Genomic DNA, 24,063 nt, shown 5'->3' with positions numbered 1-24,063 from the left:
GTGTTCGGGTGAATGGATGAGGAGGGGTCCCTGAAGGCTGGATCCGCCGCCTTGGACTTACAGTTCGTATGGCGAAGTACAGTGTGGTAGTGGTGGATGGTGCTATAAGGTGATAAATGATCTAGAACTGACAATGTGATAAAGCGGCCCAGAAGCCTCCCACTCTGTAACATTACATTACATATATACATTTTTGTAATAAATATATAATGAAGGAACACGGGTAATCCACATGTCTACATCCGTATTATTATCCCCCATCAATGATACCATCCCCCAACCCCAATACCCCCAACCCCACGCACACACCTTGGCTCCAGCCACATTGTGGAAGCCCGAAGACACGCACTCCAACACCCGGCCCACAGCCGTCTCGCCGTACCTGCGGGTTGGGAGGGGATGTAGGAAGGGGGTGAGGGCGAACGGGGATTTGAGAGGGGAAACCCCGGACTGGTGATTTAACCTAGTTGTACGGCGGCGGGTTGGAGACCGCACTCATACACACACACACACACACGCACACACGCACGCACGCACGCACGCACGCACGCACGCGCGCGCGCACGTGTCAGGTGTTTAGTGCTGTCTAGGGAAGGAAGAAACAGGGCAGGGCAAAATGGCAGATAAGAGGTAGTGGGGGCACCATGTGCAAATAAGCAAAGAAGAAAACCTTTCCTTTAGGTTTGTACCCTCGCCGCGTCCCCTGCCTGCCTGCCTCCCTCCCTCCTGGCAAACATGCAACGCCACAATCTCCTCCCTCAACCCTTTCCTTCGCCGTACTGTCGTACAGCCGTACGTACTTGTTGTCCACGTCGTATGGCTTGAGGTCGGTTGATGCGCCTAGCGCCCTCCGGTCCCCCCTCAGGAGGGCGCCGAGAGAGGTCAACCGCTTGGCCACCGCACCCGCGAACCTGAGCATACATACGTACATACCATACATTTTACATACATACATATAACCAGAGACCTCGCAGGAGAACACATGCAACATGTGCACAGGTGCCAAGGAAGGGCGGAATGAAGAACGGGTTCAATAGACTGGAATACGTCAAATGGATTACTCGCGCCAGTCAAATACATGCTCCCCTCCTACTCCAGTTTAGCGCTCATTACACTCCTACCTGCGCTCACCTCCCACCGGCCCACAACCCCACATACGCACCCACCCACCCACTCACACGCACACACGCACCTGTACTCCCCCCCGCACTTGGTGACCAGCAGGCAGTACTCAGGAGCTGAGGCCTGGTTGGAGCGATGGCTGCGACCGAATTGCTGCAAGAAGGGACCAACCGCAACCGACCAATCGCAACCACGGAGGACGTGGGGATGAGGGTGATGGTGATGGGACGAGGATAAACGGGCGGGCAGGGACGTTTGTTTCATGAGCGCCACAGAAGCAAAGGGGCCTACCAGGGCTCTATGACCTCAGCTCAATGTTTGACCCTAAGGCGCTGAGAGGGATTACGCAGGAGGAGGCGGGGGAGGAGGCGGGGGAGGAGGAGCTGCTCAATGGCCGCAATCGCAAAGGCAGGGCAACGCACCCAAGATGGAAAAAGCCCCAGCGGCCGGCCCCCATCCCCCCATCCCTGCCTTCCTGCCGGGCTTTCCTCCCCCGGGGGTTCCTCCCGCGCCAGCTTATCGACCCTCCTCGCACCCAACCCCCATGGGCTGGGCCCCATCTGTGCGCATCCCCACCCACTACCCCCCACCCACTACCCCCCACCCACTACGCCCCACCCACCACCCCCCACTACCACCCACCCACCTGAATGGCCTTGTCCGCCGACCACGGCAGCTCCAAAGTGATGTGGAAGCGCCGCCGCTGGTTGGGTACCCTGACCGGACAAACATACCGATAAACGAGGAAAGAGTGGGACAGACATACACGAAGATTCGAACACGAAAAACACAAGCAGACGGCGCCAATCAGGGAAATGCTTTCGGCTGGCACGCATCAGACGCCGGGCAGGCAGGAATTCACGTTGCCGCTACCGCCTCCGCCCCACCATAGAGCAGCCGGCACCCGGGGATACAGGAAGTTGGGACATGGACAACCGACCCACACCCTCCCTAATCAACACACCCTGGACACAAGCAAACAAATGCAAACATACAGACATACACACATACACGCACGCTCGATCTCACTGACCTCCGGTCCGCCTGCAGGGAAATTCCCGTGGACGCGGCGTCACTGATGATGGCGACCAGCTTACGGCCGCTCATGAAGTCGTTCTTCTCGGCGATGTTCACCATCTTCTGGGCCTCGTCATCACGACGTTGCTGCGGGCCAACGGCCAAGGAAAGTCAGGGAGCGTGTAGGGCGTGTAGGGCGTGTAGGGCGTGGTAAGTGTTCAATCAACATCAGCAAAGCGCCACGCGGACTCCCCCTCCCCCCCGGGTCCTATTACTGCTGTCACCATTCTCTGGTATATAATATATGCGAGGGTGTCGGTCACTTGACGACAATAAGCAGCAGGAAAGAGGAGCGAGACCCAAACAGGACAACAGGACTAAAAGGCCCGGACTCGTCCCCCTCTCGCGTGATTCCGCGTCCCTAATGATTGTGGCTCCGGCGATGAGCGCGTGGGGGGAGAGGTCCCCATGCACATGCGGGACCCAGACGCGAGCTGACCTGGGACTCCCCCCCCACCACCACACACACACACACACACAGACACACAGACACGCGCCAACACGAAGCACAACAACACGCAGCACAACAGCACACACACACACACGCGCCAACACGCAGCACAACAACACGCTCAGGGTTACAATCCAGCCCGCCAAGGCGCACCCACCAGGCACACCCCTCCACTCACCTCATCCCCCCCCCACACACACACGCCCTCGAGAGGGCCTCATTACCTACCTTGCACACGATGCGTCCGTCGTCATTCCTGACCTGCAGCACCTTGCGCCCGGTCATCTCCGCCACCTGGCTCTCCCCACCCAGTAACGAGGTCAGGTGGTCCAGGGGGTTCAGCGGGAACTGCAGTGTAGTCCACGGGCGGGTGGGGAAAAGGGGGGAACAGGGGGAAAAGGGGGAACAGGGGGAAAAAGGGGGCAAAAGGGGGGAAAGGGGGGGAAAGGGGGGAAATCATATCATGCCAAAAGACGCTAAGGGTACTGCCAACCGATGTCCAAAGCACCGGCTGCTGGAATCCCACAAGCGAGCCAGCGGTCCGATGGGATGGCAAGCCAGGAGGGCAGGAAAACAGACACACACCTAGGCACGCACACACGCTGCCGATATGTCACGCACACGCTAACCACATTCACGGGGTGGACCCATACCGAGCCTACAACCCCAATCACAAAAATACCAAAAATCACATCACAGGATTTGCGACCCCGGGATAAGCAACCCCGCGCACAAGCACACAGCCCTGTAACCCCCCCCAAACCAACCAAGCTGACCTCCTGTGCCTCTAGAAGCCTCAGCAGCATCGCCCGACACTTCCTGAGCTCAGAAGGCAGGGCACTGCCCCCCACCTCCTCACCCCGACCGCGGCGGCGGCCGCCCCCAACGGTCTCCTCCACAAGCTCCACCCCCTCCAAGCCATCGCTGCTGCCCCCGTCCTCAGCCTCCTCCTCTTCAAGGCTGACTTCGCTGCTGCCGTCGTCGCTGCTGTCGCCATCACCATCATCGTCGTCGCTGTTATGGGATTCATCGCAGTCGAGGTATTAAGGATGGTTTTGCGGGTTTGGATTTTATTTGAGTTTAAAGGTTTACGATGTTGGATATATGATGTTATATATTTTGTATTGTTCTGTATGTGTTATGAAATTGATATTAACGTGATGTTGACGTTGATGTTGGATGTGCCGCGTATGGATGTCAGTTTTTAGATATAGCCGATGAAGTGGATGAAGTCCTCTTGCTTGCCAGATTCCACACTCCACTTCTAGCCATCTACATGTAGTGAGGTTATCGCCACCCCGCCTAAAGAGAGTGGGATGACACACATTGCAAAAGACAAAGAATCACCTACCGAAAGAGGAAGGAAAAAGTAGCTGCACCTGGACACTACTCACTCCCCTCGCAATGCCCTACGACAGGCCCCCCCCCTCCTCCCCCTTCACTCGTTCGTGGTTCGTCTTTCCCCCCTTCCTCCCCCTCCTCTTCCGCCTGTGCATTCAGCACTTAGTCTCCAGTTTGATCCCCGCGTAAGCCCTTTGCATAAATAATATCTTCATATACTAACATACATACATACACGATATATACACACACGTGTACACACACACGCACCTGTCGTCGTCATCATCTGAGCCGCGGCTTCGTTGCCTCCCCCGGCCGCCTTTGCCGCTACCGCGGCCCCGTCCTCCCTTTCCACTCCCCGGCTTCCAGCTGCTTGGAATCTTGCCCAGCGGCTTGTTCTTAGCCGCGTGGCGATACACCTCCGGGGGACCCGACCGGCCCCGTGCCGCCGCCACCGCCGCGCCGACACCGTCGTCATCGTCGCTGCTGCTTGCGCCGTTACCGCTGTCGCTGCTGTTGTTGCGGCCACCGGCGGCGGCGGTTACATTGGCGTTGCCGCCGTTGGCTCGACGGTTATTGGCGGTTACCCGTTCGTGGTCTGCCAGGTCGCGTTGTACGGTGGTCAGTCGCTGCTCCGCTTCCTTCAGTCGTTGCCGGGCGGCTCGCAGCTGCATGCGGACCTAGCGGGAGGAAGAGGCATATACACAGACGTACATACACACACGCATATCAGGCAGCAGAGTGACAGGGCAGGGCAGGGCAGGGCAGGGCAGTTAAAAAGCTGTGACAGGGGGCCGCGGGGCGGAACGTGCCCAAGGCAGCCTAAGGCAGGAAAGGGGTCGTCAGATTTACGGCAAATTGTACGGGAACCGGGAAGATGGTAGCAGCAGAGCAGTTTCTCTAGGAGGGAGGGAAATGGCAAAACTTGGTCTTGTCTTGTCGTGTACATGTATGAACTAACACACATACGGATGACAGCAAAAAATGACACGCGCGGGGGGGGGGGGAAGACGAACCACACACGATTGAAGCTGCTGCCAGGGCAAGAGAGTATCAAACGTAGAACTGACCGAAAGGCGTCCGTGAAGACCGCGACCTCGGGATGACGAAGTGAAGAAGATGTCGGAAAGGGGTGTATGTGCACGCAATACAGCTATAAGCCAATCCCCGTCGCGGCTTACGACGACGACACCAGCAACCCCCGCCTAGGACGCGCAGGACGTACGACGTACCTTGAATATATTTACAGATCCCCCCGCGGCGCCTCCGGCATCGCCGCCGTCGTCGTCCTCCTCGTCGCTGTCCTCCCCAAATCGAGCAGGTGCCGACCCTGACCCACGGGTCGCTCCTCGGCCCCCTCGAGGGGCCGCCGAAGACGCCATCCCTCTTCGCTGCAGCCGGCCGCCACTCACCGGCTTCTCCCCCCCCCGGCTCCTTCCTTTCCCACCTGCCAGGTCAGGTATACAGGCAGAGTCAAGCGACGTACAGCCGTTATGATGAACATATGCAGTACGCTTGCAAACACGGAATGCAGATGTGTGCAAGCCAGTCTCGTCAGGCAGCCAGACTCGCAGCCAGCGGGCAGCCAGACTTGCCTCTCCTACCCAGTCCAGCATCCCAGCCACCCACCCACCCCTCCATCCATACCACTTTCCTGCCAACCCACTCACCCACCTGCCCACCTACCCATACCACTTTCACCCCCACCCACGCCTAAAACCCACTTCTGCCCACCTACCCGCAACGAAGTCATCGTCATCTGAGTCGTCGGGCTCCTCAACCGACTCATCCTCATCATCATCGTCATCCTCATCATCATCGTCATCGTCACTAGAATCCTCATCCTCATTCTTCTGGCACCCATCACTGCTAGCTCCCTCCTCGTCCTCGTCCTCGCTCTCCTCCACCGCTGACTTCCGGGACCCCTTGCCGTCGCCACTGCCCTTCGCCGTCTTCTTTGCCGCCTTTCCTCCTCCTTTACCGGCATTGGCGCCCTTGGACGCGGCGCCGGCAGTTGCAGTCGCCTTACCGCTGCCCTTCGCGTCGGTCTTTTGCCGCTTCACGGCCACTTTATCCTCCTCCTCCTCCTCCTCCTCCTCCTCGTCTTCGTCCTCGTCAGGGCTCCGGGCTTTCCTCTTACTGTTGCCACTTGTCCCCCCCTTGCACGTCTTCGGGTCGTCCCCCCCGCCGCCGGCTTTCCGTTTCTGTCCTGTCACCGGTTTGTTGCCACCACCACCGCTGGCCGTGGCAGCGGGCCGCTTGGCCGCGGCCTTGGCAGCGAGGCACTTGGGGCAGTGCCAGTCACCCTTGGGAACCGCCTGAAGGACGGGTTGCAATTAGGCAGCGACAGGAATGAGGGGGGGGAGGAGACGTGAGAACCAATGCAACATGCAAAACACACATGCAACACGCAAAGGGAGTCAGATGACGGCCGACTGACGACCACAGCATTGATTTGTTGCAGTCCGACCAAAGCAAAGTGAAGTAATTGCTCGTCACTTCTAAAGCTTAGCCCCAGAAAAGTTACCCCAAGGGAGCATGGAAGGGTTTTGCTCCTCTTCCCCCCCTCTTCCCTCCTTATCCCCACTTTACAAGGCCTGACCTGACCCTTACACCTCCCCCCACACCCACACCCACACCGCCGTACCTTCAGCGGGGGTTCCAGACAGGCCATGTGGTAGCCATCATCGCAGCCATCGCACAACAGAATCGTCTCCGGCTTCTCACCCCCGCCGCACTTGGCACACATGGTATCGTCGTATGTCTCGTCTTCATCCTCGTCCTCATCTTCGCCATCTTCCTCCTCCTCATCGTCCTCCTCCTCCACCTCATTTTCCTCCTCCTCATCATCATCATCAACTTCAGACTCCGCCTGCTTCGCTCTGGGCTTCGCTCCGCCGCCCAGGTCCTTGCCCTTACCACCGCGGGCCTTGGCGGGTGCCTCCTCTTCCTCTTCCTTCTTGACATCCAGCTCCTCCTTTACCTTTACACCCTTCACAGCGGCTGCGGCTGCAGCTGCGGCAGCGGCAGATGTGACCTTCTTTGCAGGCTGCTTGCCTGTCGACGCCGCAGCGGCGGCAGGTGCCTTCGCCTTGGCCTTGCTTCCGGCGGCGGCGGAGCCCTTCTGCGGCTTCTTCGGCTGCGCCTCCTCCTCTTCCTCCTACACCTCATGAAAGGTCGGGGCACAAGCAGGTGGCCGCAAACCGGGCGAAAAGGCATCATGTGGCTGAGGAAAAGAAACCAAGTAGGCTCCGGGAGAAAGCTGTCGGGTGCGGAGAATGGTATCCTCCGAAACCAAGGGAAGTACACGCCGCACGTATTCACGGACCCCGGCGCTAGCTAACACAGTACTCAGCAGCAGCTTCTGCAGCCCCAACGAATGCTACGACGTAAGTTAACACTGCTGCACAGCACAGCACAGCACACGACAATTGAAGACAGGTAACCGCACGGACAGTGCGGTCCCAGGTCCAAAGGCACTGCTCTCAACAATCACCCCTGAAGACACAATCACCCTGTAACCTATGTTACACCATGTAACACCGTGTAAGACCGTGTAACTGTGTAACTAACAACCTGTAACGCACCGTGTAGCTGTGTAACTAACAACCTGTAACGCACCGTGTAACTGTGTAACTAACAACCTGTAACGCACCGTGTAGCTGTGTAACTAACAACCTGTAACGCACCGTGTAACTGTGTAACTAACAACCTGCAACGCACCGTGTAGCTGCGTAACTAACAACCTGTAACGCACCATGTAACACCCTGTAACCCAACGTGCTACTAAGATTCCCCTCCCAATGCGACCCCATTCAATACAGCCACCCACAGCCCACCGGACCAGGCACTACAGTATCCCAACCAACCGCACCTCACCTCCGGCTCACTGTCGGTGATGACGATGACGCCGTCGCTGCTCTCAGACGAAGCAGCCACAACAGCTGCCGCTGCCGCTGTTGACTTAGCCCCCTTCCCGGCCGCCTTCCCAGCACTGCCGCCGTTACGGGCGGGCGCCGGCTCCGTTTCAGCAATCGCTGCTGCAGCAGACCTGTATATGTGTGCCCAACCAGTGCCCACGATGTGTTTCAAGTGTATTCATCATAAAGCGATTGACGGCATTAGCAAAGCAACGCGAAAGTTGAGATAGGGCGAATGTTCCATAATGCATGCCATGGTAGTGGGAACGGAACGGGGGGCTGTGCGAAACTGATAAAAGAGAAAAAGCTAGCCACAAAACCAGCTTACAATTACAAACAAGCACCTGGAAAGGGGCGGGGCGTCAAGTGGCTCACACAGTGGGTATGTTCGATTCCCGAATATATGTACCCGAATATATGTAATTATGTACCCGAATATATGTAATTATATGTACCCGAATATATGTAATTATAACACCCCATTACCCATGCCCAAGGGAAATACTATATATTGTTCGAAGGGACACAAGAGGGTCAAGGTGTCAAGATCTTACCCCGCAACCCCACATACAAACAGGCATACTGACCCATTAAACCTACTTTGCCCCGGTGGTGCCCTTCTCCGGAACGCTCTTGCGAGTGGAGGGCCCCTTGGGCGGCTTGGCCGCCGTAGCCGTCGGCTGGGTTGCCCCCGCTCCCGCCGCCACAGGCGGCGCTTTGCTGCCCCCAGCCGTCGCGGCGATCTTCGCCGCCGCCTTGAGTGCCGCCCCGCGGGCGGAGCGCAACGGCGTCGACACCACCTCCTCCGGGTTGGCACCGCCGCCGCCTCCCGCCCCACCCCCCCCTCCGCTGCCGACGGCGGGGGTGCCGCTACGGGAGCGCTTCTTCGACTCGCCTGGGGAACGTCAGGTCAGGCAAACAAGGAGACGACGGGAGGCGCTTGTCATTTGGGGTGACAAGCACCGGGTAGCATACGGTGCTACTACCACCAATATGTTCCGGCCGCTGTGGCTGCAGCTGAGCGCCATTCTGATCTGTTTGGGTGTCCATAATAATTATGGACACACATGTATTATATTTTTAAACATATAATAAATTCACTCCACAGGGAATTTCGTCCCATATCATTTATGGACACCCCAAAAGAATGGCGCTGCTGGAGCCACCCACAGCGGCAGAGACATGGTCAGGGAGAAGCTTCCCTCGCAAAAGCAAGGGAAGGCGTACCTCGTGCCCTTCCTCGCATCCTCGAATTCGTAGGTGCAAAGGTGGTGAGGTGCAGGAAGCGTTCAGGCAGCCCCTGCTCCCAAACCAAACCAAAGCACCCTAAACCCATGGCACCCACACCCCGCTAGTCCCCTCCCCTCCACTCAGCACGGGGCTAGTCGGCAGCAGCAGCAGCAGCAGCAGAAGAAGAAGAAGAAGAGAATCACAAAACTCCAACCCCCACCTTGTGACGTCGTCGGCTGCCCCTGCTTCTGGCGGCCGCCTTCCTCCACCTCCCCTTCCTTAGTGTCCTCGGCCGCTACGTCACCGTCGCGTCCATCAGCTGTGGCGGCCGTAAAGCTCCCCGACTGCGCCAAACGGCCGCCGTCGCCGTCGCCGGGTTGTTGCACAACTGCGTGCGGTGGATCGCCGTCTTTTTCATCATCATTGTCGTTATCATCTTTACCAGCACCGTCGTCCTCAATTCCGCCTGCAGCTGCGCCGCCGCCGCCGCCGCCCTCCTCCTCCTCCTCCTCGTCTTCAAGCACGGCAACACTGCGGCGCCTGTGCACCATATGCAGCACACCATCGTATTCACTTGTCTTGGGGTCTAAGAAGGGAATAGTCATCGGAACAGATCAACGCCCAGCTCAGATCAGGCCAGGCCAGCATTACGCCCGGAAAAACATTGAAATGCTATACGCCCGGATCTCTACATATATAAATATACATATGTGGCACTGTGTAGAGATCCGGACGTATATGTAAATATATATATACATATATATGCCGGGGGGGTTGTTGGACAGCCCTGAAACTCCGCTGGATTAAGAAGGGGGTCAAGTTAGGATGCAACCTAATCAGGATACATAACCCGGCAGCGCCAGCCGCCGTCCGGCTTCACCAGCGACCAGCGCGTAAGAGCTAATGCACACACGTGTCTAACATGTGGTACATCTTTGGCGCGCTGTGATGTAGAGGTTACGGTACAGTCCCTATCTCACCTCCTCCGTCGCGCAGCCGATGCCGTTACGGGCTGACCGCCCTCGCTTTCCGATGGCACTGCCGCCACCGCCGCCGCCGCCGCCGGTACGGGGGATCTACGGTCTGCGGCACTCGGCGCCGGCTTGGAGCCAGCAGCAGCAGCAGCAGCAGCCGGGGGCCCCTGAGCCGTCCCGTGAGCAGCACCTGTGTGGCAGTGGTAGTGGTTGTGAGTGATGTGTATCAGTGACGTGTATCTGGTTGGCGAGCGAGCGAGGAGGGTCGTTTTGTTTGCGAGCGTGTGAGGACCTTCATCCTGATAGTTCATAAGTCACTGTCCCCCCTCCCCACGCCGGCATTTTCCTCTTTCTCTTCACCACCGGCGCCACCCCTCACCTCCAATCAAAAACCCCTACCTTCGTTCTCCTTGTCACAATCCATGTCATCCTCGAGACCTTCCTCATTCACCACCGTGGTAGCAGTAGCAGTAGCAGCGGTGGCCGCGTTGCTGTTGCCTCCGCCGCCTCCGCCGCCGCCGCGCGGTGCCGCCGCCTTGCGTCCGGCCGCTGGCGCGGCTTTGCCGTACGCGCCTCCTCCGTTGCCAGCCTCTCCCTTTGCCGCCTCCTTTTCCATTTGCTCCAGCCGCTGTACCTCATTGCGGGCCTTCTCAGCGACCTCCCGCGCCTCAGCCTTCAGGATGTTTTTTTGTAAAATCGGTTGGTTTCGGAGCCGGACCCGACATAGAAATCATGGCCGGAGTAATAATCATACGCACAGCCTTTTCATCCCAATAACAACCCTTCACCACATTTATCATAATGAAAGAGGCACTACTCGCAAAGCCCCCCAATACGGAATTCAGAACACAAAAACGGCAGGATCAAGCTGTGCATGTCGCCGCAGCAAAAACACAGCAGAAACATATGGCATGCCGGGCTAGCAGACCTGAGGCTGCAGGGCCGCTAACGATGCTCCCCCGGCCGCAACGCCTTAACAAAAGAGGGCAACATTTCTTATCTGCCATCGCCGTAACAAAAGACAGAAAAGATGTATACAGTGTATGTATTGCCACACCGCATGACGCGCTCACCAGCGTGGCCTCCAGCTTTGCCCGCCGCTCCTCCCGCCGCCGCCGCTCCGCCTCCTCCAGCTCCGCCGCCTCCTCAGCGTCTGCCTGCGCCAGCAGCCGCCGTCGCTCTGCATCCACTGCCGCATCCACCTCCCTGCCGTCGTCGCTGTCCGCCAGATCGATCATGTCGCCCGCTAGCAACGCGAGTCGCCGACGTTCCTGAAGGGTTATTGCGATGATAGCGGAATGAGGATGACAGACATACAGACCGCCTGCCGGCTCCTCGGGTGTTTGAGGAATGTTGAAATGGGAGGTGGCTCCCCATCATATGGACGATGTAGGACGTGATAATATCAACTTGCGAGCTGACCAGGAACTAAGTTGATGCGCCGTTGATCCGCTAGATTTGGTTGGATGCTGGTGGTGAGTTGCCGAACCCAACGAATACATTCTGAAGTCGGATGGCGTGACGGATTAGGGTGCCCCTCTAGCAGGGGAGAGCAGGGACTGCCCCGGGAAAGGGGGCCGCTGGCGAAGTTAACCACCCTGTAACAACATACATACAGACATACATACAGACATAATCCGTCGCAAATTATGAAAGGAAACACAACGGTAGACTGGCCCCCTACCGTCCGTGAATCCGGTGCCTTTTAAGGATGGCCCTAACACTTTTGTGCAGGAAATGTAACTTGTAACATGGGAGAACGGCCACGCCAAAAGCTAAATGTGAAGGTGGAGGTGGGATAGATGATGGGTGGTAATAACACTAACGTGCGGAACCCATTTGAAATAGCGTTTTAATATTATACGTCCTGCTCTAAGTGTTTCAGTACGCGGCACACGGCGCAAAAACAAACACCCACAGCCTATCTTCGCCAATGAACACTTGAATGAAACATAACACAAAAAGGTCCGCCGATGTGTTCCAAAGTCAAATGCCACGATGGTTACTAACCTTCAATAACTGAGACCCTCTGGGTCGAACGTACAGTCTGAACTAATCTCCAACCGCCCCATCGTATCCCGTGCGGACGCAGTCTTACCGCCAAGGCCTCATCCAACGACCGCTCCTTCACGACCTCCAGCTCATCGCCGCTTTCACTGCCTGATGCCGTCTTGGCGGTGGTAGCGGCCGCCTTAGCTGCGGCGGCAGCGGTGGCACTGTCACGGCCGCCGCTGACGTCCATCCCATCTTCGTCCGAGTCGGGAATTTCAACGCCGATGCTGTCATCATCCTGCTCGTCCACCTCGTCGTACCGTGGCGGCGGCTTGGTTTGCGCTGCGGTACCGTACGCCGACGGCGAGCCCAGGACTGCTGCTGCTGCTCCAGCGGCTGCGGGCTGCTGCGCGGAGGAGGGCCCAGCGCCGCCGGTAGCGGTAGCGGCAGTGGCAGCGGCGGCGCGCAATGCCGCCCTGGCCGCCTGCGCCGCCTCCATTTTCGCGTGTTTCGCGATGCGGTCCGCCTCCTCCGCGGCCGGCGGCTGCTTCTTCCATTCCAGACACGCCCGATAGACCTGCCGTACAGCACGCCGTACACCGTACACAGCAATGCAGCGGTGAGGCAGAGATAGCGAATGATGGACAGGAGAGTACGGGGACACTACTATTACTACTACAACTACAACTACAACTACTAGTACGACTATTCCGCGCCAAACCGCAGCGACGTTTTAGTTCGGTCTGGAATTTTTGAAAAAAGCATAATACTAGGGTTTACCCCGGTAGAGAGTGAGAGGTCGACCGACGGCCCCTTGGGATCCTGCACCAGCATTCATTCACTCAATCATCTTGCGTGTCCATTCATTCCCCAAGAATTCCGTCTGTTGTACGGTGTAATCAACTTTCAATGTATATAGTCCATGGCCTCCCGGCTTTGACGGACCCCCCGCACTCGTGCGGCACTTGTAACTTGTAACATTCCCCAAGACAAGATAAGACGTGACGTCTAAGTGTGTCGGTGTGTCCAGTTGCGGTGCATGCAGTGGCACCTACCTCGCTCTGCAGGTTTTGCATCTTCTTCTTGGTCATCAAGGCGGACACGGGCTCCGCGAAGTGGAACAACCACTGGGATATGAAACCCTGGAGGGGAGAAGGGTAAAGAGGGGGGAAGAGGGGGGAAAGAGGGGGTAAAGAAGGGGGGGAAAGAGGGTCCGGGGTTAGGGAGTTACACACAAAAAGAGGGGATGAGGGAGAGGGGACGTAGGATTGGCGGGACGGAGAAACGCGGGGAGGAAGAATAAACCTTCATATATGCATGAAGCAAAAAGAAACAAAAAACAAATCACATGTAGGTCATCAAAGAAATAACTGCCCAGGGCCGGTGGGGGGCTCCGATTATATGTCGACACGCGCATGCGGGAATGCATGGAGGCCGGGGGGACCAGTTGTCGGATTACAATACACGAAAATAAAGAAAGAAACCTCCCTGTACACACATACCCCCTCCACCTCATCACAACCAAAGTACCATCACAGCCCCAACCCGATACCCTTCCAATTCCAACCCTGGCTTTGCCCCATTTCGCAACTGCCCCAACTCCCGCAAGCCCCCCAATACCTTGCGGCCTAAAAACCGCCATCATCAGCATCCTCGAAAGGACAACCCAAGCATCATTTACCCCCCCCCCAACACACCCACCCACCCAAAGCTTTTGTTCCACCACTACAACCCCGGTAAAGCGACCTCTTGAGCAACACGTCCTTGGTATAGTGTAGTAATAAGTAATAAATAATGAAGGCCACCATTGACGTCGTTTCCCTCCCAAGGTCATCGCCACCCCCATTCCCCATCCCCACCCCCACCCTCATCCCCGAACCCACATGCAAGATCATCTTGGGTGCCGACACGAAGTCCTCCAAGCTGTCGTCCTCCCCTCCCCCTCCCCCGCCGGACCCCGCCGCCGCCGACTCCCGGGCGCTGTTCAGATTGGCCTCCCCCGTGGACTGCAGCCCAATGACCACACACATGCCGCGGTCTAGAGCCTCCTTGGCCAGCTCAGCACAACGGCACACCTGAGGGCCGCGGTAACGGAAGGGTGGGGTGGGATGGGCCGTGTGTGGGGTATGTGGGGGGAAAGAAAGACGAACCACGTGAACGAGTCAAGCTGCTGCCAAGGAAAGAGACGCAGAACTGACAAGTAGGCGGTGTGGGGAGTTGTATTGAGCAGGGTCTGGAATAGGAATGCGGCGGGGAGTTGTACGGGACGATTCCGGGACAGTTGGACATTAACATCTCCCACGGAGACTCCTTTCACGTCATACGAGTCATGGTGTGATCCTCTCCCCCCGCCCCCCCCCACACACACGCACACACATAATAGTCAACTGCCAACGTCTGTCCAGAAGTGACGTGTCGGTGTTCCCGGTGGGGTAAGATGATCAGATTCCACACGAAGTAGCAGTTTGCGAGGCCAGGTTGCAGAGGAGAGCGCAACCTCAAAGAAGGCAAGGTTAGTATAGTGTGGGGATGTTCCGTGTCAAAACACACGCCCCCCGGCCGCCTGCGGCTCCTCCTTTCCCCTGCTCACCTTCGACGCGATGAGCATTTGGCGGTAGAAGCGCTGATGTGCGCCCCAGAAGAGGCTGGCCTTCATGTCCCTCCCCCGGGCGTTCTTGGACTTGGGCAGTGAGCGCATCACGTTGTACACCAGGCTCCAGAGCCAACAGGATCGGTCGTACATGACACTGAATGTACGAAAGATGCACGTGGCATACAGGCATGCACGACATGCGACGGATGTAAGGAAAGATCGGGCGTTTGAAAGATCGGGCGTTTGAAAGGTTGCAAAGAGGAGGGAAAAAACCGCCCATCCCGGCCCCATCCCTGCCCTGTACCTATCCCTGCGGATATACAGCCGGCCGCACTCCCCATTATTACCCTCTCCCTATGTCAGGCCGACGACAAGCACATATGCAGGACGTCATTATATAGACAGAGAATAGCTTTTTTAGCAAGTTTTTTCACACACAACACAACAGGCATAGACCCACATCCACTAGTGTGCAAGGCTCCGTAACTGCGTACATACACGCATGCGCGCACATACATACATACATAAATACGCGGATACCTGAAGATGGGGTCTATCTCCAGCTCTTCGGTCCTGAATTCGGCACCTTTGTACGACAATGTACGGGAGACGTAGGTGCCGGTGGCTTTGAGGCCCATGCAGAACATTTCCAATGCGCCCAGACCCGATCTGTCCGTCGTGGTGCCCACGAGTACGAGTGCGAGTAAGATAGGCGGTGTGGTAACAGATGAAGGGGAGGAAGAAGACGAACCAGGAACGAGTGAGGGGAGAGGGGGGAGGGAAAAGCGGAGAGCAAAGGTTAACGGCGCGCGAAGGCGACCAAAACGATATGTATGTGCTGTATAGTGCTATGATAGATATTTTACGCTCTGCGTTGTGTTGTCGTCGTCGTCCTGGGAATTTTAAAAAAGAATTCCTAGGATTCATGACCTCCTCCCAGGCCCTCATGCTGTATTGCCGATGGCAAAAAGGCCATGGAATAATTCCGCACCTCCCTACCCAACGAGCGCTACTTATAGTGATCTTCGGCGCGGTAAAGCCAAAACCGTAGGAATGATCATACCCCTCTTCAAATCCCCCCAGTACTCTTTTTTTGTAGTTTCCACATAACGTACTTTTTGAGCGCGTTGATCATGTCGCCAATGTGCGGGTAGTCAAACGCGCCCAGCCGCACCTAGGGTTGGGGATTCGAATGTCAAAGGTTGGGGTTGGGAATGTGGGGACAGAAAGGAGGTGAGGAACAGGTTTAAGGTCAACCTTGCTGCGTCGGGGCGAAAAAATGACGTGACAGGACGCGCAGAGAGGCAGGGCCCGTCAGACCGTGCACATCGTTGAGCAGGATACAAGCCACTATAATAACACGAGAATGCCAGCATCTACCACCATCATCACCAGCACCAGCACCAAAGCCGGAAACCACCCATCCGCCATCATCTAAACCACCATAAGTGTCAGTGCCACCCACCCACCCTACCCCACCCAAGCCCCCTGCCCCGTACCATGTATCTCAGGTTGTCTGGTTCAGATGCCCCGGTGGCTGAGCTGTACAGCACCCTGGCATTGGGCAGCTGGTCCTGAAGGGACTCCACCGCCAAACCCGTCTGGCTGGAGTCTGTGTGGCGAGGTGGGGAGGTGGGCGCCCGGGACAGAAAAAGGGGAAAAGATGGGCGGGTGGGAGTGGGGTGCTTTTTTTACGAACCACGCACGAATGAAGCTGCTGCCAAGGAAAGAGTGGGGTTGCGGCCGGCCGCAGAAGTAGAGGTGTGGAGATATGTGATTGAATGCACCACAGGAGAAGTGGTTCAGGAAATGGATTGGAAATGCCAGAATTCTGGGGACCTAAGAAAACCCAAAACAATCCGCGCAGTTGCAGGACTGCTTTGGACTCCGGCAATCGGTGCTTCATATACACACATATCTACATTAAACCTTCCTTTTAATCATTTATAAGTATAATTCCCCAATTCCCCTCCCCCAACCTCCTCCCGATTCCCTTAACGGCCCCCACTACCCACTCCTTCCCCTAGCCATTCCCCCCACCCGCCCTCAAATACACACACACACACCCGCGACCCCAACACTCACTTCCAGCCGCATCCAGGAGGTTCTTGGCCTTATGACACTCGTCCAGCACGATGAGACACTCTCCATCGCCCTTGGGGCCTCCCAGCCAGCTAACGATCTGGTGCAGTCGGGAGCCAACACCGAACAACCGCCGAACCTCGGCGCGCTTCGCCTCAAGCACACCTGCGCTTACCGGCGAGGCGGCCCCCCCCACACACCAATACGGGAAGGTGGGACGGAGAAGCAAGCAGAAACAACGAGATGAGATGCTGGTGTGGGACCCTGGGTGCTTCCCAGGGATGCTTCCCAGCATCCCTGGTGCTTCCCTGGGTAAGACCCTGGTGTGTAACCTCTGCAACGTTGGTAGGTAGGTAGGTAGGTAGTTCAGTGAGATGTAAAAGTCAAAAAGCCAAGTCAAAGAAACAACAACTGCCGACGTCCAAAGCATCAATAGCTGATCGTAAGTACGTAGGAAGGGAGGTGGACATCTGGGGAGGGAGGTGAACACTACAACGTCCTCTGCATACGGCGCATCCGAATGGCACACATTTTAGAATGTGGCATGGTCTCCTCTTCTTCCATCCCTTCTTCCTTCCCTTTTTTCCTCGTGCCGCCAAAACAACGCCTGTCTCAACGCCTGTCTCTCTCGCTCCGCACAACTTACGTCCCGCTGCTTCGTCACCCTGCTCCTCTCCGCCAGCATACATGCCGCCAGCGCCCCCGCGGCCCCGGCCCCGGCCGCCAGTGCCGCTGGTGCCGCCAGCGGCGCCGCTTCCGCCGCTGCTGCGCCCCCGCTTTCCCCCTCCCCCTGTGGATGCAGCCGGCGGCTTGTACGACCCCTTGGAGACCAGCAGCGAGTACGTGATGAACAGCACACCGCCGTTGGGGTAGATGCGGTCGAGATTGCCCGCGGGCACGCTGTCCTTCCGCTGCAGGGCCAAGTAGATGATGATGACGGTTATATTTGTTTGGTCACATGTTGGCGGTTGTGGTAATAGTGGTTGTGATGGCAGTTAGTTAGTTGTAGTAGTAGGGGAGGCGGGAACAGGATAGGAGGCCAGTAATCCTCGTCCGCGACTCAATTACAGGTCTCAATACTTGATCCATCCGCCCGCGCGGCCAGGGTGAGTCTTACTTTTGTAAAGTAGTTACTTCTGCATGCAAAGGAAGCCCGGCTGGCCGTGACATGAGCAAGGGCAAAAGAGGTAGGTAAAATAACCGACCGACTGATGTTATGAGACCCACGAAACGACAACAGATGCTTCCAGAACGGAGGACGGTACGGAAAAGGGCTCTCCCAGTGGCTGTGAGAGGCTGTGATGGTGGCCGGGAGGCTTAGGTAAGGTGGGAATCCGCTGCAGGACCCAGCAAGTGGTGACAGCAGCCCCTGGTTCACTCGGCAAAGTACAGCCAAAGCAGAGCCCTGTAACCCCCTTTTTCCATCACCCCCGTTTCATCTCCCCATCCGACCCCTACCTCGTCCTCCCCGAAGTACTAGGCACATGAGCCCCCACCTTCTCCATCATCCATACCCACATCCAAATATAATATTTTGTTGGAAAATTATGATGCCGGTTGTGATAAATAATTACGTTGCTTGACACCCACATGCCATCCCGCCACCTTTCCCCCCACCCCCCCACCCACATCCGCTCACCGGCGGGTATACGGGTATTTCCTTCTCCGCTACGCCCAGGTCCGATAAGTCTCGGCGGGCATCGTACCGCAGGTCGTTGGAAGTTGAAACCCACAACACGCGGCGACCGCCGGAAGCCCAAAACTCCTTGATCACCGCTGCAATTTGACGACCCTTGCCCACACCCGCGCCATCACCCAGAAAGAACCCCGCGCGGTTGCCTGGACAGGGACGAAGCGACAGCGGGCAGTGCCTTAAAAAAACCAAAACGAGCAAGGTGTCCGCTTTCTCATTGAAGATGGAAAAAGAGCATATTCAGCTCCTTTTGTTCGTAGTCACTGGAACAGATCTGTCGTTTAAACCATGGCGACCGAGAGTTGATTTCGTACACATACTTCGGCGGGGCGGGTAATGCCCACGTTTGGCGATCTGATCTTGCTGCCGCAAGCAGCAGCAGGCGTGCGGGCCACTTGCCCTCCCACCCATTCTCCTCCTCCTCCTTCACTATTGCCCCTTCTCTTTCCTGAGAAACCCGGTATTCCCTTCAGCACCCAGGCGTGTCGCTCCCTCCGGTGCTCCTTCCTTCTTAGCGCCCCCTTTCTACACTCTCCCCTAACCAGTTGGCTTGATTACCACTCACCGAAACCTCACCCTCCCTCACCAAACCTTTATCTACCTTTGTCCACTGATTACCATCTTGTCATTACCAGTCAAGAGGCCACCAGCCGTCCATTATTGAAAAGGCTCGTCCCAAAACACACCCAGGGCCTTTCCTTTCCCTTGCCCCCCGCCTTCCTCGCATATGGTTTTCCCCCGTTCTCCCGCTTTGCCGTAACCCCCCCGTTCCCTCCCTTTGCCGTAACCCCCCCGTTCCCTCCCTTTGCCGTAACCCCCCCGTTCCCTCCCTTTGCCGTAACCCCCCCCGTTCCCTCCCTTTGCCGTAAACCCCCCCGTTCCCTCCCTTTGCCGTACCCCCCCGGTCCTGGACTGCTTTCCCGCCGTCACTCACCGTCCGGCAGCCTCCGCTCGAACCGCTGGAAGGCGTACAATACCGTCTCCAGCTGGGCGTTGGACAGCTCCGCGCGCTCCAAATTATCCTTCCAGGAGATTCCAGTTCAGGTTTTCAAAGAGGAATTAATGAGGACGGCTAAAAAGTGTCTATAGGATAGGATAAACGTAATAACCGCAGAGGTGGATGATGTTAAAAACACCATCTACGGTGCATGACAATACGTAGCAATGGCAATTTTCTGCAAGTGCGGCAAGGCCACCTCTATCGTAAATACTCGAACACTCGACTCCCACACGAACCCCACAAACCCATTTCCTCCTCCCCGCCCTCCTTTTCCAACCCACCCGCTTCCCATCCCCTGCCCCCCCTCCTGCCCTGCACACTGGCTGCCTCACATGCAAGTGGTGTTTGTACGTGATGTCGGGGGGTGTCACGGACGCCAGTGACGCGGTCTCCACAATGGGGTCCGGGTGGGGCGGTCCCTCCGTCACCTTGGCGGGCCTGGGTGGGTGCGGCATGTGTGTGCGCGGGTCGGGAGTTGACAACCAGAGTGAACTCTGAAGACATAACCAAGACGCGAATAAGCCAGATACCAGCAGCTGTTTGTTGCAGCAGCAGCAGCAGCAACAAAATCGGATAAAGGGTTAAAAAAATAGAGCAGGGCAGAGCAAAGGGCGTAGGTGCTCAGGTACAGCTGCCTGGAATCATCATTTCAGTGTGAAAGAACGAACGCCAGCAACAGTCCCGCCTCGTCCCGGCTGTTCCCTCTCCCCTGACATGCACAGTGTACCAAGGCGCGCAAGTGCCGGCACCCCTAGCTCCCCACTTTCCCTCCCCAGGGCCACCGCCAGGGCCCCACCACACCGTGGAGCTTCGTTCACAGTATCGTTCACCGTATCACGTCTGGCACATATCACACGGATACAACGCATCGCTCACGCAGGGGTGCAACATGTGATCCAGCTGGGTAAAATTTCACGACAACCTAATTACTTCACGTCAGGCAGCTATCGCAAACCCGATCGTGCCCGTCAAGACGCGCCCCTGTCATGCAGCGCCCACCTTCCCGTCCCGTCTGGGCCCGTGTCTTTACATCATGGCCCCGGACAGGGCCAAGGACGGGGGCAAGAATAATCCTAGCCTTAGGGAAACTGGTGACGCGTTGGAAAACTGGAGGGGGTCCCCAGCAATCGGTCCAGGTCAACCCTTAAGAACCTGTGGACGCGAGCTTGATAAACGCTACCCACTGCATTGTAAACCCCACTTTGCGTAACACAAAAAAAGCCCTTTCCGCTTCCTTTTGATGGAAATTCAATAATTCAAGAGGAGGAATCAGGCTCACTTGTACTGTTCGTAGATCTCCACTTGACCCTCGCCGTCCTGCAAGGGAGGAAAGGGTCGGGGTGGAGAACGGGGTAGGAGTGCCGGGCTCGGGCCCGCGGAAACGGATGGTGTGTGTGTATGCTGTGAGGAGGAGGATCACCAAACGTCCAGATCCGGCTGTCTCGAAGGTGCCTACTTGTTGGGCTCTCAAACACGGCTAATTATGGATCATACACAGTGACCCTATCAAAGAGTGCTAGCGAACGCCCGCCTCATGGAGAGTAAACCAGCCGGTGCAGCTGGCACAGCCCACAGTTCTTTCGTAAGGCCTTCTTTCCATGTAGTGCTGGGACCCGATTTAGATCAATAGCTTTTCAGGTTATGGACACACACATACACAGCCCGGGGACGGCTGGGGGGATGAAGTGAAAAACCTTCCAGACCCAGATGACTGTAAGCGGGGTGAGGCACAACGGACTCGAGGAAAGTGGATTAGCCACCACCGCATTTGATTGCAGTAAATGGCGTGACACGCAAATGAGAGGGGTTGCGCGGGTGCGCATGGGGACAGGTGCCTTGTGCAACGAAAGCCCGAGTTCGAGAAATGAGGGACACGAGCGAAGTGCGAGTCACACGGAAAAGTCTAGAGTGTCGTAGCCACCCTGACGTCCGTGGCATTTACTTTGCTCGCACCTCTTCACCGCCTTCTTCGTTTGCTTGAGCAGCTTCTTGATGCTGCTGCAGTTCCCGTTGCCGTTCCTGCTCGCGGCGAAGACGATGCTCCTGCTCCCGCCGGTAACGTTCCTGCTGATCTTGATTAAGTGCATTCTGGCTATATGTATTTTGATTGGCAGTGGCTTGAGCTGCATTCACTGTCCTGCTGAGTTGGTGCAAAATCACCCGGTTGAAGCATGCATTTGTTAGGCGCCTGGCGTCCCTTTCTGAAACCCCTTGTTGCCTGTAAGAATCATACACAGCTTGGTACTCCCGAGCATAGCCACCTAAGTTGGCATCCATCGGTGACGAGGTCGTGGAATTAGCGGTCACGTTTGTTCCATGTAAGCAAGGCGATTGTCAATACCCTGTAGCTAACGGGCAACTAGCGGAACGTTGCCCTGTAAAGCGTGAACTCTGCGGGCCAACGTTTCGACCGGATAGGGATAGACACGGAGGTTCCATGCAGCCAATATGCTACATAGTAATGAAGTAACACTTGCCGACTACAGCTCCAGATTTGTAAGCCAGGCCTTGATTATTGGCGTCCGCGCCTTTTTTCGAGCGCCGCACCATGCATGGCGTGCAGGCCCAAAGCACGACAGCACGGAACGGAAACTCTCAGACAGAAATCTAACAAGAATTGCAAGCGCTTGTGCAAATTTATCTACTATCTAGTGTTTAGCTGGTAAGGCCGAATTTGAATTCGATGCAGCCTCATCACCGTGATGCGTGGAACAAGGACTGGGCACTGGGGTTTGACCCTGAAGCTCAAACGTCTCGAAGGTTCTGTGTCGAGATTCTTATTTGCATCGCTTGCATATCTTGGGCTAAAGCAGGAGATCTCCAGCAACCTGCTCCCGTTTAGATTGGTGTCTTCACCTCGCGATGTGAACTACTAGGTTAGGGCGTTGAATTATTAAGATAAGACGTAAAGCCACGTAAGGAGGCCTTAAAGAGTTTCGCTTTATTAAGCACACATGCCCGAGGACCTGGCAGCAAGAAACCCACGCGCTGCTTGTCCTGTTGCAACCCCTGCCCAATCAACGCGCGGGACAACCCTTCTTACACGTCGCGAAGACCCAGCAAATAGCTTTTGCTACGAGCGAGCACGACAAGCAAGCCTTTTACAGGCAAACCGTCCATCAGAAGGCATTGCTTTGACATACGCAGCGGCTTAGTCCAGGTAGCTAACCATATGGTAGTGACTGTGAGCTCTATGCTGTCAGCGACTACTTATCTTTTGTTCTGAGGAGCCAAGCGTGTCAAGCGATGGCCAGGCCTCTCAACGTGCCGATAAGCAAGCACGACAGGCAAGCAAGGGGACCCCCTCATGCACGGAACGACCACTAGCGGCATTTAATACATAATGGGCAATCGGCATCACACGTAAATGTATCCTACGTATTCCTCCACAGCTTCCCCCAGAGGATACAGGAAGTCTTCCCAAGCTACGACACGCGCAGCTAGCCGATTCAGGTGTAGGACAAACGACGCCCAACACCCCAGCAGAATCACAGATGTGTACAGATGTGATTCAGAACGCTGCACCCGCACCCAAGAATGAAATGCGGTTCGCAGAAGGGCAGCAGCCGTCATCAATGCTTCAGCAGCGCCCGCTCCTGGTCGGCTCGCACAGGCTCGCAGGTCCCTGTAACGGGGTCCATCACCGTCCTTCGGCATGGGGGTGCATCCACCCTCAGGGGATCCATATCCCACTCTTTGTCGGGATCAATCCTGGAACGATTAAGAATACAATGCTGCGCCCTAGCATAATTGCTGTGCCTGAATCCGATATATAGAATGTACACAACAACGCCTTGAACAGCTTGTCCAAGTAAAATTGTGGATATATTTCATAAATGAATAAAAGGTAAGGTAGGGTATTTTGGTAAGGGACTTACAGGGTGTTTCCACTTGGCCGAACACTAACACTAAGTTTGAATGTTCTTCGTCCTGGACTCGTCTCTCGCCGTTCTAAATGCATATATTGATACTACTAATGATAGTAGAAAATATTCATCAAACAAATTGGCGGTTGGGGCACTCCTGGCGGAGAACCGTAATGCCTAGTGGAAACACCCCGTACACTAACAGGGTGTTTCCACTTGTCCGAACACTATCTCCGGTACACTATGTGCTAGTGTGGACTTAGTGTGACGGTGTTTCCACTAGCGGCACTAAGGAGCGCCGAAACCAAAATTGTTTTCGTATTTTGAACGTTTTAGCGCCAGGGATTAATTGCTGATAATTGTCAAGGTCTGTAAGAATTCGCGTATTTAAGATCCGCTGCGGCGCAGCCTGCGTCATGATGTCCGCCATGAAGTCCGCATGGTGCATTGGCAACGGCCGGCCAGCGAAGGAAGGCAAACGAGCAGTATATGCTTGCTGAACGTTATTGAAGGAGGGCTCCATTGCAAAATGGCGGTGTTCTGAGGCTGTCGGTGTTGGGCGTGCGCAAGTCAACGCGGCGTTTGCAGGAAGGAAAAAAGATAGCTGCTTACGTCTAAAGTCCATGGTCAGAAGGGACAATCCAGCTCATAAAAGTTGCCCGCCAAATAGTTAGTGCTAGGTACTAAAGTTAATGGCAGGTCTGAGGTCCAATTAACTTTAT

The 24,063-nt window shown here is 56.2% G+C and overlaps 1 protein-coding gene across 1 annotated transcript; it reads right to left on the bottom strand.

The window, feature by feature from the left end:
* Positions 1 to 586: 586 nt before the first annotated feature.
* On the bottom strand, positions 587 to 19,930 carry VOLCADRAFT_67515 (uncharacterized protein; the record flags this gene model as incomplete). The annotated part of the gene is made up of 17 exons (XM_002956776.1): positions 587 to 911; positions 1,193 to 1,275; positions 1,769 to 1,838; positions 2,156 to 2,286; positions 2,888 to 2,998; positions 4,579 to 4,671; positions 5,737 to 5,904; positions 13,991 to 14,182; positions 14,698 to 14,854; positions 15,241 to 15,369; positions 15,816 to 15,874; positions 16,200 to 16,305; positions 16,782 to 16,930; positions 17,613 to 17,693; positions 18,455 to 18,621; positions 19,410 to 19,497; positions 19,808 to 19,930. The coding sequence occupies 17 exons, from the start codon at positions 19,928 to 19,930 to the stop codon at positions 587 to 589; spliced, it is 2,232 nt and encodes a 743-aa protein (XP_002956822.1).
* Between the last annotated feature and the right edge of the window lie 4,133 nt (positions 19,931 to 24,063).

Source organism: Volvox carteri (genome assembly GCF_000143455.1).
Source record: "Volvox carteri f. nagariensis unplaced genomic scaffold VOLCAscaffold_65, whole genome shotgun sequence".
In the NCBI taxonomy this organism is placed as follows: domain Eukaryota; kingdom Viridiplantae; phylum Chlorophyta; class Chlorophyceae; order Chlamydomonadales; family Volvocaceae; genus Volvox; species Volvox carteri.
The sequence above is the reverse complement of the archived record's forward strand: the minus strand, read 5'-3'. Positions and strand labels throughout refer to the sequence as shown.